The 18,774-nt window shown below is 43.7% G+C and overlaps 1 protein-coding gene across 13 annotated transcripts in view; it reads right to left on the bottom strand.

Annotated features, from left to right (window-relative positions):
* The window catches only part of SFMBT1 (Scm like with four mbt domains 1), a 141,604-nt gene that overhangs the window by 44,119 nt on the left and 78,711 nt on the right, over positions 1-18,774 (bottom strand). For all 13 annotated transcript variants that reach the window (XM_053296133.1, XM_053296137.1, XM_053296135.1 and 10 more), the window contains 5 exons: positions 10,569-10,809; positions 9,923-10,011; positions 4,651-4,897; positions 4,058-4,155; positions 1,593-1,694 (listed from right to left, as the gene is read on the bottom strand). In XM_053296133.1, the coding sequence (XP_053152108.1) occupies positions 1,593-1,694; positions 4,058-4,155; positions 4,651-4,897; positions 9,923-10,011; positions 10,569-10,809 (777 nt within the window). The remainder of the gene's footprint in view (positions 1-1,592; positions 1,695-4,057; positions 4,156-4,650; positions 4,898-9,922; positions 10,012-10,568; positions 10,810-18,774) is intronic.

Raw genomic sequence — 18,774 nt, 5'->3', positions numbered from 1 at the left:
CAACTGCTTTTGAAAGTTTAGATCCAGGTTTCAAAAGTAGGTTATCATATGTCACACAGGGAGAAAGGCCTGCTGTTCAAGAAACCCATGGCTAAAGAATTCATCATCATATGGAATTAGTTGTGTGGTTCTTTGCATCCCAGTCATTAATTATAAAAGCACCAAAAATATACTATTTTGCTCTTATGAAATATCACCACGGTTGGGTCCCTGCCCAAAGTATTTTATACTCCATTGAATACACAAGGAATAGGACAAGGGAAAGAATGGGAAGCAAGAATGTAAAAATAATATTATTTTCAATCTTAGGGTGGTAACAGGGATGCAGTCTGGGGGTGCTTCTGGATGCGAACCTCTCCCTGGAATCCCAGGTTGAGGTGGTGGCCAAAGGTGCTTTTTATGAGCTTCGACTGGTACACCAGCTGCATCCGTTTCTTGAGATGAACGACGTCAAAACGGTGGTACATAATGCTGGTAACCTCTAGGGTGGATTACTGCAATGCATTCTATGTGGGGCTGCCTTTGTACGTAGCCTGGAAACTGCAGTTGGTCCAGAATGTGGCAGCCAGGTTGGTCTCTGGGTCATCTAGGAGAGACCACATTATTCCTGTGTTGAAAGAACTACACTGGCTGCCGATACGTTTCCGGGCAAAATACAAGATGCTGGTTATTATCTATAAAGCCCTAAACAGCTTAGGCCCAAGGCATTTAAGAGAATGTCTTCTTTACCATGAGCCCCACCGCCTGTTAAGATCATCTGGAGAGGTTTGTCTGCAGTTGCCGCTAACTTGTTTGGTGGCTACTTGGGAATGGGCCTTCTCCGTTGCTGCCCCTGGACCTGTTGAAATAAGAGCCTCCACATCTCTGGCAACTTTTAAAAAGGCACTGAAGACACATTTATTCACCCAAGCTCTTAATTAGATTTATTGTTTTAAATTTTTAATGTTGGTTTTAAATGATTTTAATGTTTAAATGAGTTTAATTCTTTAATTGATTTAGTTTTGATTTTAATTGTTAATTGATTTTAATTATATTTATTTTTATGCAAACCGCCCTGAGCCATTTTTGGAAGGGTGGTATATAAATCAGATAAATAAATATCTAGATAAATAAATAAACAAACAATCAGACGGTTACAACATATTTTTATATATATTATAGTTACAGAGTTGTTTCCTAACTTTGTGTTCCATAAATGCAAGTCCTTCCATTTATGGAAGGAGAGTTGTGCTTACAGAAAGAGTTCTCCCACAAGCAGAAAGATTTCCATTCATGAAGTGCAAATTTAAGATACAAGCCTTTGATTAATATTAATCAAATGTTGTGAGCCATTCCAAGCAGCAGTGTTTGTGGGGTGGGGATAAATATTTTAAGTAAGTAAATAAATGGTAAAAATGGGGGGGGGGATTAGTAGATAGGATGGATTAAAATTATTGAGGCATTATTTAGAAGAGGAAAGAGAAGTGATCAGCTTAGGAGCAGCATTCAAAGCACAGGTGAGTCGCAAAATAAAATACCTTGGAATAGATACCAAAGTGGGTTTTAAAAGAAGTTACAATGCAGTTAGGGAAGTCCAGAATATATTCCAATACCTTTGAAACTGTAGCAGGTGAGATAGCAAAAGGAGCTTTTGGATCAACAGCTTCTAACTTCATATTCACAGAGAATGAGTGAATTCTAACAACAGGCTTGTCCTAAAAAGGACAACATGAAAATGTTAATTAGCACTGAAATTCTTTGGCACAGAAAGTGTCCAAGACAGACCATTTTTCTTAGCAGAGAAATACAGAGCATCTTTTACCAGTACAATAAAAGGCATAACCTTAGCCTTTAAAATATAAAAAAGGCAGAATAGTTCAGCCTCACATTTTAAATGTTAGCTTACAAGAAGCCAGCAAATTAAAGCTGGCAGCAATTGCCCTTTTACTAAAATGGACATGACATTCTGTTTTCATTTCAGTTGGAACTAAGATTTGACACTGTACTCTTCATCTAGGTAGGTCTTATTTGCAGCACATTGAGGATAATGAAGAAGTCTAAAGAAATAAAGTTCCACTTCATGGAAAGATAATTTACTATAAAAATATAAAAACTATCTCATACTCCAGAAAATAATTCCTCTTGTTTGAAACAGGACAAAAGAACCAGCTCTAGAATTCCAGCACAAAACTGTAAGTGTAGAACCATTAACAACCAACCTTCAGGTCCTCTTAGTGGGGACAATGATTTTGTATTCTATCAAATGCTGTTTCTGAAGAGCTATTCTTGCTAACTCTTTGGAAGCTTCAGGTGCTAGATTATGGTTCGCAACTCATGGCATAGGGGTGAAAGGAACACTACAAAATATGCACACTGGCCCCATGTGCCTTTAGGAACAGTAGAAAGAAGCCTTCAAAGCTCAAAACTCTTGAGCCCAGTACACCTTTGAGATTTTCTTCTTCGCTAGATCCCACTACGATCTTTCAGACTAACCCTCAGAGTGTCCTCAGAACAATATCGCCTGAACACGTATAGGGGTCTGATCCCATGTATAGATGGGATCTGAGATGTTGGTGACTGACCAGGAGAGGGATATTGGGGTCCTGGTGGACAGCTCGTTGAAAGTGTCCACTCAATGTGCAGCAGTTGTGAAAAAGGCCAATTCCATGCTGGGGATCATTAGGAAGGGGACTGAAAATAAAATGGCTAACATTATAATGCACTTATACAAAACTATGGGGCAGCCACACCTGGAGTACTGCATACAATTCTGGTCACCACATCTATAGGAGGACATTGTAGAACTGGAAAAGGTGCAGAAGAGTGCAACCAAGATGATCAGGGGCCTAGAGCACTTTTCTTATGAGGCAAGGCTACAACACCTGAGACTTTTTACTTTAGAAAAAAGACAACTGCAGGGAGACATGATAGAGGTCTATAAAATCATGCATGGTGTGGAGGAAGTGGACAGAGAGAAATTCTTCTCCCTCTCACATAACACTAGAACCAGGGGTCATCCCATGACATTGATTGCCAGGAAATCTAGAACGAACAAACAGAAGTACATTTTCACATAACGAATAATCAATTTGTAGAATTCTCTGCCACAAGATATGGTGACAGCCAACAACCTGGATGGCTTTAAGAGGGGTTTGAATAACTTTATGGAGGAGAGGCCTATCAATGGCTACTAATCTGGTGGCTATAGGCCACCTCCAGCCTCAGAGGCAGGATACCAGTTGCAGGGGAGTACCAGTTGCAGGGGAGTAACAGCAGGAGGGATGGCATGCCCTCAACTCCTGCCTGTGGGCTTCCAGTGGCATCTGGTGGGCCACTGTGTGAAAAGGATGCTGGACTAGATGGCCCTTGGGCCTGATCCAGCAGGGCTGTTCTTATGTTCTAGGGATTCTTGGTGGCTGCACCATGACTATGGAACCCCCTTACATCTTTTGGAAGCATTGCAAGACTCTTAGTTGATCTGGATTTGGAATGCATGCAGAAGTTAACATCCATGGCCCACATGATGCATAGCCTAACGCAGGTGGTGACAACCTGCCTGTGCTGCTGCGGGATCACAGGGAAGTGCCAGCAGTTTTGTGCTTTCCCACAAGAGCACAAAGACTTCAGTTAGCAAACCTGCAATCTAGAAATGCTAGTTAGATCAGAAAAACACCACTTGACCATTAGCAATAAGTTTCCAGTCTAACTAGCACTTCTGGAGTATAGGTGTGCTATCTGAAGTATATGCACTCTTGCCTACAAAAGTGCAAGACTGTCGGTGTTTTACTATGAGCCTGCAGCAGCTCAGATGCATTGGCACCATCCACATTAGGCTACGCAACATGTGAGCCATTATGTGTACCTGTTTCATTGATTCTAATTAAGTTATGCATATTTGCAGGTGGTTACCAACCTGGAGTCTTTGAGATCAGATGGGCAAAAAAATCCAATTAAAATGGGCTCATGTGGCTTGTTCTCACTGATTACTTTTTGTACAGATTATAGTTAAAACCACATAATTTGTTAAATGTGCTCAGTCTAAATACAGTGATCAAGTAACAAATCCCAAGTGTCATACCTTAAATAGATCAGTGGGCACTAAAGATTCTTCCTCTTCTTCTTTTATTTTTGCTAGGATCTCTTGCCATTCTGCCTCAGTTTTCAAGTGCCTAATAGCTTTAACAAAAGAATGGTAGCTCTGTGATTAAGAACAATTCTCTAAATGGTCAAAAGTTTATTAGCCTATTACATTAAGCGCAGCCTTTAAAAAAGGAATTCATTACATTACTCTAGATGTCAGGGCTAAGTCAGTAGCCTGAAAATAGTTAGCAAAATAGATATCTTATGCATGAATAGACTGAGGGTGCAAATTTCCTTATCAGAACTCCCCTGCTGGCCCCACTCCAGATGATTTTTAAAAATCTCCTAAATGCACTCTGTATTTTACTTTTTCCAGTTCTTATACTATATCTACAATTGCTTTTTAAATCTGGGGGTTCAGTGTAGGAGAGGCCAGCAGCAAATTGCTTTAAGGATAAGGAGTCCTTAAAGCTATCTCCAGCGCACTGTACGTACATCTTTATGGTGTGCCCTTTTTTGTGTGAACAAAAATTTCTTTCTTTACAACTTGCAATCCAAATTTTTGGCTGAAAAAATTGTTTTGCTTTGTACCTAATGGAGGTTCTAGGATGTATCCGTGTTGAGTTGCCCAACCCACTGCATGGAGAAAGGGATCCAAGTAGAACATCCACAAGTCATACTGATCTAAATCTCCAAGTCCTTCATAACGCAGTCTGAGCCTCCCACCAATGTTTTCCACAACGTTGACTATCCAAGCTCCTAGGGAATTCTGCAAGTGCTGACATTCTAGTCTTGAACCAGGCGCAATGAGATCCAAAGGATTCTTCCCCCTATGGAGCTACAAGGCAAAATGAGGAAAAAGGAGATGGGTGATGACTGTCCATTCATTGGCCTGAAGGAGACAGATATTCATTTCCATTGCTGAACACTACACAACTTTCTACCACAACTATTGCTTTCTCAGCTAAGGTATAAGAGGAATTCAAGCCAGATGTAGCAACATTATGCTATGTCTAATTCATAACACCACAACTTCCATTTATACTCCTGAGTGCAGTTTACAGAGCAATCAGGAACCTGGATTTGTCTCCATGATTTCCTATCAAGGGATTTTTACACAATTAGGTTTCTTTTAAAAATCTAAAAGAGGCTGGACTGTCTAAAATCAAGTTGTTCTAGAAAGAACGGATCTGCCTCCTTTCCTTTCACTTTCTCTACAACTGGACTAAATATGATTCAATCGAGGTCCACAAATCAGGTCTCTTGCACCTCAAATGTTCAGGGGTCCGCCATCTTGGATTAGGGCGGATTCCATCATTACAAACGACACCATTGGGGCATAGTTTGAATCCCCGCCGGTGTGATTCCCAGACTGTGCCTAGTAAATATATATATATTTGTATTCACCTATATCTGGCAGCAGCGATATAGGAAGGTGCTGGAGGTGGATGCTCACTTCAATGACAACAGCAAAGGCAGCATCTGATGCTGCGCAGGAGAAAGGCAATGGTAAACCACTCCTGTATTCTACCAAGAAAACAACATGACTCTGTGGTCACCAGGAGTCGACACCGACTTGATGGCATAATCTAATTTGTTCCTACAGCTGTAGCAAATTTGGTTCAAATTGGTTAAGCAGTTCACAAGTTAGCCCGCTTGTACCTCAAAGGTTTACACGTCCACCATCCTGAATTGGGGTGGATGACTTATCACAAACTACACCACTGAGGTGTCCCTGTGTGTCACTCACTACAACTGTACCTCATTTGGTTCAAATCGGTTAGACAGTCCACAGGTTAGCCCACTTGTGCCTCATATGTTCATGCATCCACCATCTTAGACTGGAATAGATGACATCATCACAAACTATACCATTGAGGTTTCCTCACATGCCCCTATAGCTGTAGCAAATTTGGTTCAAATTGGTTAGGCGGTTCACAAGTTATCCTATTTGCACCTCAAATGTTTGAGCATCCGCCATCTTGAATTGGTGTGGATGACATCATCACAGACTACACTACTGAGGTGTCCCTATGTGTCAGTCACTACAACTGTACCTAATTTGGTTCAAATCAGTTAGACAGTCCACAAGTTAGCCGACTTGTGCCTCTAAAGTGTACGCGTCCGCCATCTTGAATCAGGGTGGATGACATCATCATAATCTACGCTGTTGAGGTGTCTCTATGTGTCTGCACTTTACCTGATTTGGTTCATGATGGTCCAGGCATTGTGAAGTTGATAGAGGGACACAGACACACAGAATGCCGGATGATCTCATAAGCCTACTGGAAAGTAGGCTAAAAATACTTTCACTACATCATTTTAGACAGTGGAGGATCATGGAATTCTTCCTCGATATCTCTTCTGTTGTTGGGAGACTGCTATTGGAAGCTCCTTGTAGAAGGAGTTGTAGAAGGGCAGTTGTGCGCATGCAAGGAGTCCTTCCATGAGAAAAAGGACCCCTTGTATGAGCACAACTTCCTTTCCACTCACGGAAAGCACTTTCAATGATGGCAGCCACTTTCCCAAACATTCTGATGGCACCAGCTGTGTTCTTGAACTAAATGATATAGTACTGCTGTTTGCTATAACATTAGCTTCCTCAAACAGCAAAAAGCATCGCATTATAACCTAGTGGCAGGATTCAAACTTTAGCTCATGAAAACACTTCTCGCTTCATTGACTATCCAAGGAATTGTGAGGGAAATTCTCTTCAGTTCTGCAGTTCTTATATTTTGCTCAAAAACAAATTTCAGAATGAATTAGATTTTAATACTAACAACTGTATTTGATGTATAATATAAATAAAACCCAAGTGGCTCATTGATCATATAAAACATTACTCTAAGAAGGGCTATGCAAGCAAAATTCTTCAAAACAACAGTTAATCTACATGGGCTCTATATTGCCAGGATACGTTTTTTGGGAGACAGCAGAGCTGTAAAATTATTTTCATGAAATTTACAGCCAGAACCACCACTGTAGGTTCCTTTTCGGCTGGGGCGGGTGCGGGCGGGTTGGGGCATGGTATGGATTCTGTACCCTTGAGTGATCTCCCAAGGTTATTCTGTGCCAAAATTCTGGTCTCAAGTTCTGCAAAATATAATTTATGCATGCAGGTATAGCCACATCCTGCTCAAATGGCTGTTCAGACAAACAAACACCAAAGCAAGGTCATTCACACAGCCTTTCCTGAGGAGCTGGGGAGAAAGAAGGAGCTTGCCTGCCTTTCCCCCAGATGAGCGGCCGCCATCTCAGGCTCCACCCCGCCATGCACCTACATGAGCGGTGCTGTAGCTGAGTCCTGAGCTGGGATTGGGAGGAGCAAGTCCTCCTGCATCCCAGCGTGCCCTGCATGAGCACTAGAGCAGCACTCCACTCTGTTTGGACACTCCTTCCCCCAGCTCGCTGTTCAAAATAGGGGAAGGCCTGGGGGAAGCACAGCTATCCAGCACCAATCATACACATGATTACTTGCTGCGATAAAATGAACCGCTGGTTCATTCTACCTTGGTAAAAAGCCGGGTAGCAAAGCCAGGCTACCCTGGACTGAAGTGGCCAGAAGCAGAGGGCTCCCAGGCTCCAGATAACATGAGCTGCCTAAGGTAAACCAGGCAGCTCATGTCGTGTGAATGGCCTCAGTTTTTTAGTATCCAAAATGAGGATGAGATAAGGTATTTTATATTGCAAGACTGTAGAATTTATTTTGGCTCAAGTTAGACACACAATTAGAACTTTGCAGTAAAGGGAGCATGCTCGATCCCATGACCTGCTCCGAATTTCTAAAGCTAACTCCCCTCAACTCCATCTGTCCAGGTTCAGTGTTGCATGTGGCTGTGACTAAGCTGTGCATATACTCAACTCACTTTGAGAAGCTGGGTATAATCTGGGGTTCCAAAGTGAATTTAGAAAAACAAAATATTTATACATCTAATCTAATTTCATTCTTTAAACCCTCTAGCTGAAGAAAACATCTTTTGGGTCAGCTTTTGAGAAACTGACCCAGCCCTGGGTCTTACCACAAATCCAGTCCAGCACCAGTTCCATAATTCCTATTCTATTATGCTGCGTCAACACTCCTCTTAATAGGATTAGACTGGATCACTTTCAGTTTGTGATTCCTGAGGTTGTGGACAAACTGCTTCGGACTGTACGTCCTGCAGCCTGCTCTCTTGACCCTTGCCCATCTTGGCTTATTTCATCTGGTAATCGTATTATGGAGAGAGTCTGATAAATGTTATAAATGCTTCTATGGAGGGCAGGATACCTCCTTGTTTTAAGGCTATTATTAGACCACTCGAAGAAACTTGCATTGGATCCTTCTGAGTTAGATAATTACAGACCTGTTTCCAATCTTCCATAGTTGGGCAAGGTGACTGAGCAGGTGATGGCCTCTCAGCTCCAGGCAGTTTTGGATGATACAGATTATCTAGAACCATTTAAAAATGGTTTCAGCAGGCTATGGGGTTGAGATTGCCTTGGTCAGCCTGATGGATGATCTCCAATTGGCTATTGACCAATGAGTGTGACTCTGTTGATCCTTTTGGATTTCTCAGCGACTTTTGATACCATTGACCATGGTATCCTTCTGGGTTTCCTGAGGGAGGTGGGATTAGGTGGCACTGTTTTACAGTGGTTCTGGTCCTACCTCTCTGGTAGATTCCAGATGGGGTCACTTGGAGACTTTTGCTTTGCAAAGCAAGAACTAAAGAATGGAGCTCCACAAGGCTCCATACTGTCTCCAATGCTCTTTAACATCTACATAAAACTGCTGGGAGAGATCATCAGGAGGTTTGGTGCAGGGTGTTATCAATATGCTGATGATATGAAGGAATAGATCTGGGTATCCACTTTATTGGGAAATGGCATAACTTCCCTAAATGCCTGCCTGGAGGCGGTAATGGGCTTGATGAGGGATAAACTGAAGTTGAATCCAAATAAGATGGAGGTATTGCTTGCGGGGGGAACAGACCTGAGAGATGGTTTAGATCTGCCTGTTCTGGATGGGGTTACAGACCCCTGAAAGATCACATATGTAGCTTGGGAGTGCTTCTGGATCCCAAACTCTCTCTGGTTTCTCACACTGAGACAGTGGCCAGGAGTGCTTCTTACCAGCTTCAGCTGATATATCAGCTACACCCATTTCTGGAGATAAAGGACCTTTAAAAAGTGGTGCATATGCTGGTAACTTCGACTACTGTAATGCACTCTACATGGGGCTGCCTTTGTATGTAGTCTGGAAACTACAATTGGTACAGAATGTGGCAATCAGATCAGTCTCTGGGACAACCTGAAGGGACCGTATAACACCGATTTTAGAAGAACTGCACTGGCTGCCAATAGGCTTCCAAGCACCAGAAGTGGTGGTTATTACCTATAAAGCCCTTAATGGCTTGGGTCCAGGGTACTTAAGTGAGCCCCTTTTTTTGTTATGTACTCTGTCACCTATTGAGATAACCTGGAGAGGTCTGGTTACGGCTTCCACCAGCTCATTTGGTGGCGACGCGGGACCAGGCCTTCTCTATGGCTGCCTCATGGCTTTGGAATATGCTCCCCATCAAAATAAGATCATCTCCATCTCCATTGGCTTTTAGGAAGACTCTCAAGACACACCTGTTTTCTCAGGCTTTAATTAAAATTAATTTTAAACTGCTTGTTTTTATCCCATGAAATTGTTTTAACTTTTTTATTCTGTAAAATTGTTTTAATTGTTTTTACTCTATTTTATATTTGTTGTGTTTTAAATTGTGTACGCTGCCTAGAGATACATATATCAGGCAGTATATAAATATGACAAATAAAATAAGACTTCATAAGGCTGAAGGTCTCTTTACTGCTGCAGTCCATGGGCACAACTACTTACTCCTTCTAGAAGATTGGCAGGGGCACTACATGCTCCCTTCAGAGTCTGCTGAATAAATTCCTCCTGGTTAGAAATTTTATCTTTGATGCCTAAAATAAAGAGGGAAAAGTAGTCAGTCAGTGTTTACTCTTACTATCTTCCACTAATGTTATCAAGAGTGTTTTATAGCCATCCTGGGAAGGTCACAGGGGAGCCCATATGTCAATTCCCATACAGGTTTGCAACTCTTCATTGCTCAGAGACAGAAACAGCTGTTAAGAATTTAAGAGAATTTAGGGCAAGATGTCACTTCTTCAATGATTTAGCAGAGAAGCCACTACAAACAGCCACAGCAATTATTATTTTCATTACTGATATCAGTAGCTTGAACAAGTAATTGACAAACAGCTAAAATAAAAATAGATTAATCCCAAACTGGTTTACAGATGTCACAGCAAAATAATGATAGTTAATGCAGGAATGATTTGCCTAAAGCCATTTGTAGAAAAGATTTATGGGGAGCTCTGGACAAAAGTTTCTGCAAGAACTCAGAAGGGAGCTTTTGCCCCTCAAATCAGTTGGCACATGGCTTACTGAAAAATTATTTTATGGGTTTGTGAGTAAAGCACCTTTAAAACCTGCCCGTATTTCCACAGGAAGTTCTTACCTTCAGGCACTTTCAGGGTCTTCTTGTTCTGTTCACACCAACCAATTGGGTGCAAGTTAGCTGTCATGATGTCACACCAGAAGTCAGCCTTACGGTCCTCTCCATAACCATCATATCGCAGTAGTAGTAACTGTCCACAAGTGGTAATGATGGTGGCAATCCAGTATGTATCAGGGTCAGGTTTGACAGCAACCTCCAATTTCATGCCTGGTGCAAAACCATTTTGTAGGCTAGTGTCCACCTAAAAAACCCAACAGGTGTTAGTATATGGCTCTGGTTACAATCCAAGCACCTTCAGATAATACCCTGCTTTACCCTTCCAATCTGGAGGTATCCAAATGTGGCAAAACAACACAGCAAGGCAAAGATTTTTGTAGTAAATTTATCACAGCATTTGTTTTCAAGGACCTAGAACCCACTTCAGACATCTATATATTTAATTCTCTTAGCTGGCATGCGTGCCCAGGATTTGGCAGCGGAACTCTCGTGAGAGTTCCTGGCATTGGGTGAGAGTTCGGGGCAAAAAAAAAAATGGCGGAGGGTGGTGGTGGCGGGCCACAAAATGGCCTGAGGAGGTGGCCTTGGCTGGCCACTGGGAGGCGGTGGTGGCAAAGCCCGGCCTGGCCACCTGGGGCAGGAGGCAGTGGCGGGACGGCCGGTGAGATGAGGAAGTGGTGGGGAAGCAGCGGAGAGCCTGGAAAGGGGGTGAGTGGGAAAGAGAGAGTGGGGTGGGAGGGAGGGGGGCAAGAGAGTGGGGCAGGAAGGGGGAGGGAGAGTGGGGCAGGAGGGAGGGGGGAACAGCCAGCCCCAAATAGCGCACAGATGCTCTGTGCCAGTCGGCTAGTATGAAGGATTTTCCTAAGATGACAGGTAAATGGGTATGGGGTGTGGGTGGGGAGGGAAACACTGGGGTCAAATCAACATGAACAACAAAAGGCACAGTCCGGACAATTCTATGTAAAGTTTAGATACATGTAAGATACACACTATGACCATTTCTAAGAATATCACAGGAACACATTCAATGTTCATAGGACCTACGAGGTGAGTTTCTTTGGATCTGGTTTTGGTCAATGAAGAATCAAGTAATTAAAGGGTATCTTGGGAGAAAGTAACCTTAAGATGTGGACAGAAATTGTGAAAAAACAATAGTAGAAGCCAAAGTCAGGCAGTTTATTTCAGGAGAGCTGGATCTCAACACACTAGAGTAAGCTAGCAGGTAATCGAAGCCATCTAGAAAGCACTGAACAGAAAAGCAGGTAGTAAGCAGTTAAAAATAATTCTGAAAGTTCATGTGTGTGCCATCCAAATACATCGACTGATACACCAGCGATGTCCTTTTCTTGAGATAAATGACCTCAAAACAGTGGTACATAGGCTGGTAACCTCTAGGCTGGATTACTGCAATGCGCTCTATGTGGGCTGCCTTTGTACATAGTCTGGAAACTGCAGTTGATCCAGAATGTGGCGGCCAGGTTCGTCTCTGGGTCATCTAGGAGAGACCATATTACTCCTGTGTTGAAAGAACGACACTGGCTGCCGATACGTTTCCAGGCAAAATACAAGCCCCACCGCCTGTTAAGATCATCTGGAGAGGTTTGTCTGTGGTTGCCGCCAACTTGTTTGGCGGCTACTCAGGAACGGGCCTTCTCCATTGCTGCCCCTGGACTTTGGTATATGCTCCCTGTTGAAATAAGAGCCTCCACATCTCTGGCAACTTTTTAAGAGGCACTGAAGACACATTTGTTCACCGAGACTTTGAATTAGATTTATGGTTTTCGTTTTTAGTGTTAGTTTTAAATGATTTTAATGTAAATGATTTTCATGTCCTAAATGATTTTAATTGTTCACTTGCTCAGAGACGCAAGTGTTGGGTGGTATAAAAATATGTTAGACAGATAGAAATTGAAAGACACATAAGTGTCATTAAGACTATAATAAAATAGAATGTGTTTGCCAAAACAAAATAATACAGGCAAAAATTTAGAAAAGTAGGTTAGTAAGATGCTGAAAGGCATCATCTCATACTGCACAAGAGATGGCAATGGTAAATCCCTCCTGTATTCTACCAAAGACAACCACAGGACTCTGTGGTTGCCAGGAGTTGACACCTACCCGGCACACTTTACTTTTAGATTAGAATTAGCAAGGGATGTTAAAAATAAGGAACTTCAAACTTCCCCCCAGGTTAACTCTTCAACTGAACAGTGGGGCCAAACTGACTGAGAGAAGTGGCGCCGTGGCGGGCGGGGGGGGGGGATAAAACTTTGATGTCGGTCTTCTACAACTCCATCTGTATATTTAAAAGCCTCAGGACATATGATGCACATCCAGTGGTACGTGGCACATCTTGCAAGAGTTGTCCAGAGGAGATAGAAGGCACAGAGTAGGGCTGAATGGTGGACAGAGGGGCAGCTGCTGAGGAGGGAGGGCCGAGGTGGCGGCGGCGCTGCAGCAACAAAGAAGAAAGAAGAGACATTGAGTAGCTGCCTCTGTCGCCCTTCTGAGTCTCCTCTTGAGGAGGACAGCCAGGGTGGAAGAGTACAAAAGCCCCGGTTCAGCCATTCTCCTTACGAGGAGACTCGGCAGGGCAAAGGAAGCCGGGACCCTCAGTATGCTCTCCCGCCAAATTGGTCATCCTCACAAGGAGACTTGGCAGGGCGATGCGGACACGACGGAGACTGGCGGTAGAAGCCAACCTAGGCATCTGTGATGCCGTTCTCCCTAGGAAGGAAAGGGGAGTTGGGAGGCTGACAGATGGGCGGGCGTTGTGGGGCGAGAGCGGGCGGGCGTTGTGGTGGGGGGAGAACAGGGAAGGTTTTGCCACCTCTGCTGCCATCCTGGATGGCTGGGGTGGCTTAAGGAGGGGGGAGGGAGGCAGGGCAGGGAGCCAGACTGTCCAGAGAGGGGTGAGAGACGGAGAACTAGGGCGCAGATGTTTTACATGAGGCCAGCTAGTACTATTTATATTCCTCAACCCCTAATAAGGTTAGTTGCTCCGTGGTGTTTCATGCCCTCCTCACTTGTCATGTTTGTAAACTGCAATATATACTTTGATGGTGTTGGGCCATTTTTTTTCTCCAATTGCATTGAATGGAAAACTGAAATATGAACTTATTGCTCTGGGTCATTTTTGGGTGTACAAATATATCACTATTATTGAACCCCATTGTCTTTGCAGCTGTTCTATTCCTGTATGGCGAAAGGGAAATAATTCATAAAGGGTCCCCACCCCCACCCCCTGCTTTACAGCTGGTGTGATGCTTAAGGGAACCCTCCAAGGTTGCTATCTATATGATTTAGTTTGGGGTATATCAAATATATGTGTATATATATATATATATATATATATATATATATATATATATATATATATGTATGTCACTACAAAATTGTAACAACATAATCTTTGCCTGTCAAAACAAAATGCAGGCAAAAGTTAAGACAAGTAAATCAGAATTTGCAAGGGATGTTAAAAATAAGGCATTTCAAACTTAGTCCCAGAGAAAGAAGATTAATCTTTATTACCCAGATACTGAAGATCTATCAACTGGGGGCTATTTACTAATTTTCACACTGGATTAGTCAAGTACATTTTTTTATTCAGGCTAAGATTAAGACTACAGCAGATACAGCATCCCAAAAGAAGGCAAACAGAATTGCTTACTGCCTTTTATGTTTCTGCATTTACCAAGAGGTAACAATGATCAGCAAAACTCTGAGAATTCACATCAGAAGCATATGATGAAAGCCCATCAGTATTTTTACTTGGACATTTCATGAAGAGGAAAGGAAACTGGAGAAGTGCAATGCATACAAAATTCACTTCCTATCATAAAAGAGAGCAATGCCTACAAAATTATAGCCAGTCTACAAAACCCAGCATATTAGAATAGGTTAAAAAATTCATGACCAGAGGAGGAGAGGGTGCGTGGGCGGGGAGGCTGTGCTGAACTTACCTATCCCACAGACAACTGCTGGCTGACCTGAGCGAGTGGCTCTCCTGGGAGCTTCATGTTGCCAGGCATCCATAAGTACAGCCTGGCTGGATCAGGCCCAAGGCCCATTCAGGCCAGCATCCCATTTCACACAGTGGCCCACCAGATGCCTCTGAGAAGCCCACAGGCAAGACCAGAGGGCACTGACAGAATCCTTTGGGAGACAAGTGCGGTGCATCGATGGAATCCCCTTGAGAGATTCCACTCTAAGCACCCGGCTCTGTGTCTGCTTGGGCTGCAAGCAGGCTGGGCGGTCACACGAGTACTTAGCCAGGGTTAAGGGCACACTTGCGCCCTTAACCCCTGTTAAAAGCCAGGGAAGAAATCCCTTTTAACCCCCAGTTAAAAGCCGGATTCGATCCCAGCAGTTCTCACACACAGCCTAACCCAGTCTGGGCTTCCCTAGACTGAGTTAGGCAGCTTGCAGCCTAATTTAGGGGCTAACAATTTATATCTCTGTCTGCACATAGACATAACATACGTGAGCCTAAAAGAACTGGAAACTATTACTAACATTTACTTCAGTTACTATTCCATTTTTTAATCTAGTAATAAAAGTAAATATAATGTTCCGATATTCCAGAAGCTTAACATAAAAGCTACAATGCTTTCTTAGTGCAAAATGTAATCTCCCAGTCCCTACCAGCTGAAACAGTTCTTGAGACTTTATTTTCCTGCCATGTTCCACACTGCATCTTACTATCATATGATTGCTTTCACCATCACTCAAACTGAAGTTTCAAATTCAGCTTGGAGATTACCCTTGTACAGACAACAACTGTCACATCCAATGTGGTCCTTACTGAGGGAGTGTGTTCTACTGAAGTCAAAAGAAGTTACCTTTGAGTAAATGTGTTTAGTATCAGGAGCAATAAGAGCATGTAAGCCCCTCTTGAAGCAGAATCCAGGCTGGTGTCTATTCCCATAAATCGAAATGCTGTACCTTACAGCATGTCTGACATATCAGTATAGTTTTCTGTTCTGTCTACTTGTTTTTGTAATACTAAATCAAAAGGAGAAATTTCTGTGTTGCTAACCTATATGTTCAGTGCTGGCCTGTTGACAGCAATGAACACAGAGGTTAGAGACAAGGAACAAAGTGCCAACGTAGCCCCTCCCCGGCCGTGCGCCTGCCTCACCTTCGGGGACACACGCTGCCTCCCCATTTGCCCCACAGCTTGCTATAGCATGTATCCAGCTTTCCCCACCCTCCTCCCGCCACATGCTGCTGCTCCAGCACCAGCTAGCTTGCTTGCTCTCTCTCAAGCACCAAGCTTGTCTGCTTTGTCTCCTCCTGAAATGGAGGAGCCAAGGTGGATAGGTTTAGTGCTGGAGGAGAGCAAGAGTGAACTGGTGCTAGAGCAGCAGTAGCACAAGAGGCAGACACTGTACCCTCCTGCCACTGCTGCTCTTGCTAGAGCAGGCAGTGGGCATCCAGTTTCGCCTGCACATCTGTCTCTCATCTTTGCTGCTGCTTCAGCACAGCTTCCTGACTCTCCTACGACTAACCTGTCTGTTTTGTCTCCTCCATTTCAGAAGGAGATAAAAGTAGACAAGCTGGATGCTAGCTTGGAAGAAAGCAAGCGAGCTGGAGCAGTGGCATGCTGTGAGAAGAGGGTGGGTAAAGCTCGATGCACATTTCTTGCTATAGCAAGCAGTAGTGGAGGGAGAAGGACAGTGTGCATCCTAGAAGGTGAAGCTGATGAGGGGAAAGAAGGGTGATGTCAGTGCCAGGCGGTAGGGCCAGAGAGGGGTGGAAGACAGTATATAAACAAGTTGTTCGAATAAGAACTGATCCACCTACTTTCCTTTCGCTATCCCTACAACTGTAATACATTTTGGTCCAAATCAGTTAGGCCATTCACAAGTTAGCCCACTTGCACCTCAAACATTTATGCATCCAGCATCTTGAACTGGGCTGGATGGCATCACCAAAAACTGCATTTGAGGTGTCCCTGCAACTCTACCAAATTTGATCCAAATAGGTTCCCACTTGCACCTCAAACATTCACATCCACCACCTTGAATTGGGGTGGATGACATCACTGCAAACTATGCCACTGAAGTGTCCCTACAACTGTAGCAAATTTGGTTCATATTGGCCCAGGCATTGTGAAGTTGATTGGGACACAGACACAGACACACGGAATGCCGGGTGATCTCATACGCCTCCCGGAAAGTAGGCTAAAAACAGGGGTGGCAGCAGCAGCAGTGGAAAGGCAGGGGTGGCATTGGACCGCAGCAGGCAGGTAGAATGATGCACACAATGGAAGCAGGGTGTCTCCCTGCGCACTTGTCACCTGGGGCCACTGCTTGACTCTGTCACAGGAGGGAGCCACCCTGTATGTGTTTCCTCCTCTACTCTGCCAGGATTGTCTGAGATGCTTTAAGCAGTAAAAAGGCAGCAGCACTGCTGGAACCATATTTAGCCTAAACTAAACAAAACATAATCTTATGACAGCTTAATTTCCAAAGCATTACTGAGGAACTTAGCACAATACAATCATAGAAAGAAAAGAAAGTGAATGGATCCCTTTCCTATCTAAAAGTTCACAATCTAAAAATGATGGAAAGGAAGAACAAACCCCAACACATATATGGACAAATATATAAAAATGCAATACAGGTTACTCATGTGCCTTGGTGCAAGTGTAGCTTGAGTATTTCTGGATAAGAATCAGTGTATTATTACAAATTCTCTCTCATGCTTAAACAGATAGCACCCTCTTATGGTAGTCTGGCAAGACTGCAATAACATGAATCATAAAGCAAACCTATTTAGGTGTTTTTAAAAATACTTGTGAGGGCATCCACTATAGAATGGTAGGTTGGCTAAAAAACACCTCCCAAGTGCCAATTTATGTGAAATATAATTATAGGGCCTGGCTATTGCTGTAAATTGATAAAATTTACATTAGAAGATGGTTAATTCCATACACTTCCCCTCTGGAACTCTTTTGGTCATACACGTCAGCCAAGGAGATAGCTATTGGGAAAAATTACCTTTGGTTTGAAGCCTGATGATAAACTGTAGTGTATTTATACTACTTTTTGAAATGTCTAAGTTGTTTGTCCTTCCCTTTTGAATACTTTGTACTGTATAGTACATGGCATTTATTTTAGTAAGTGAGGAAAGGAATTTGTAAGGGGAAAAAAATTAGCTTTTGTAATACAATCTTGATAGAATGGTAACCTCAGTTGCATTAGAAGTTTGCAAAGATGTTAGGTTCAACTGTCCTCAGCTTACTGGTAATCACATTACAAGTCTAGTTTGCACATGTTAAAGTACTGATTTAGCCACAAGAGGGCGACCTTAGTTCTAAGAGGATAGAACAGAAAGCACAGAAATAGATATTGCCTGACTAATTTGTGAACATGCGCTTGAGTTTGGTTTACATCCTTGAAACATTTGGAGCTTAAATCTTTGAACCAGCAGTTTCAAAGAAAACTGCTAGTAACATCCTCACATGCATAGGCATAGGGTCCACTGGACAAGAGCGTGGACCTGTCCCCAAGACCTGCCCCCTCTAGTCTCCATCTTCTGCTTAAAAAAAAAAAAACATCTTTAAGCTGCTGCTGTATGGCGGTAGCAGAAACAGGGTGCAAGGTGTGGCACTCCAGCAGTGCTCACAACAGAGAGTGGGGAGGTGGTGACGGCGACGAAAGCTCCCTCTATGGGCCCATCTGCTGCCCAAATGACAGGTCGTGCCATTTTCAAAATGAGATGGGGTGCGGTGCTCCAGCAGCACTCATAGCAGTGAGGGAGGAGGCAGCGGCAGTGAGAACTCCTTCCATGGGGCCATATGCTGCCCAAATGACAGGTTGGGCCCTAAATGGACCACGGGCAGAGGCCCAAAATGGACTAGCCTGCCATTTGGGTGGCACACAGGCCCATGGAAGGAGCTCTCGCTGCCGTCGTGGATGGTGGTGGAGACGGCAACAAAAGCTCCTTCCATGGGCCTGCCTGCCTCCCAAATGGCAGGTCGGGCCATTTTCGGCCCATTTTGGGCCTCTGCGCATGCACAGAGCCTCAAAATAGGCTGAAAACGGCCTGACCTGTCATTTGGGTGGAGGCGGGCCCATGGAAGGAGCTCTCACCGTTGCCTCTGCCTCTCCCCTCAGTGCTGCGAGCGCTGCTGTAGAGCTGCACCCCGCCTCATTTCAGGCCTCTGAGCACAATCAGGGTGTGTGGCTTGGGGCACACGTGC

Source organism: Hemicordylus capensis, chromosome 2 (genome assembly GCF_027244095.1).
Source record: "Hemicordylus capensis ecotype Gifberg chromosome 2, rHemCap1.1.pri, whole genome shotgun sequence".
Classification (NCBI taxonomy): Eukaryota; Metazoa; Chordata; class Lepidosauria; order Squamata; family Cordylidae; genus Hemicordylus; species Hemicordylus capensis.
This window is presented reverse-complemented; position numbering and strand designations above follow the sequence as displayed.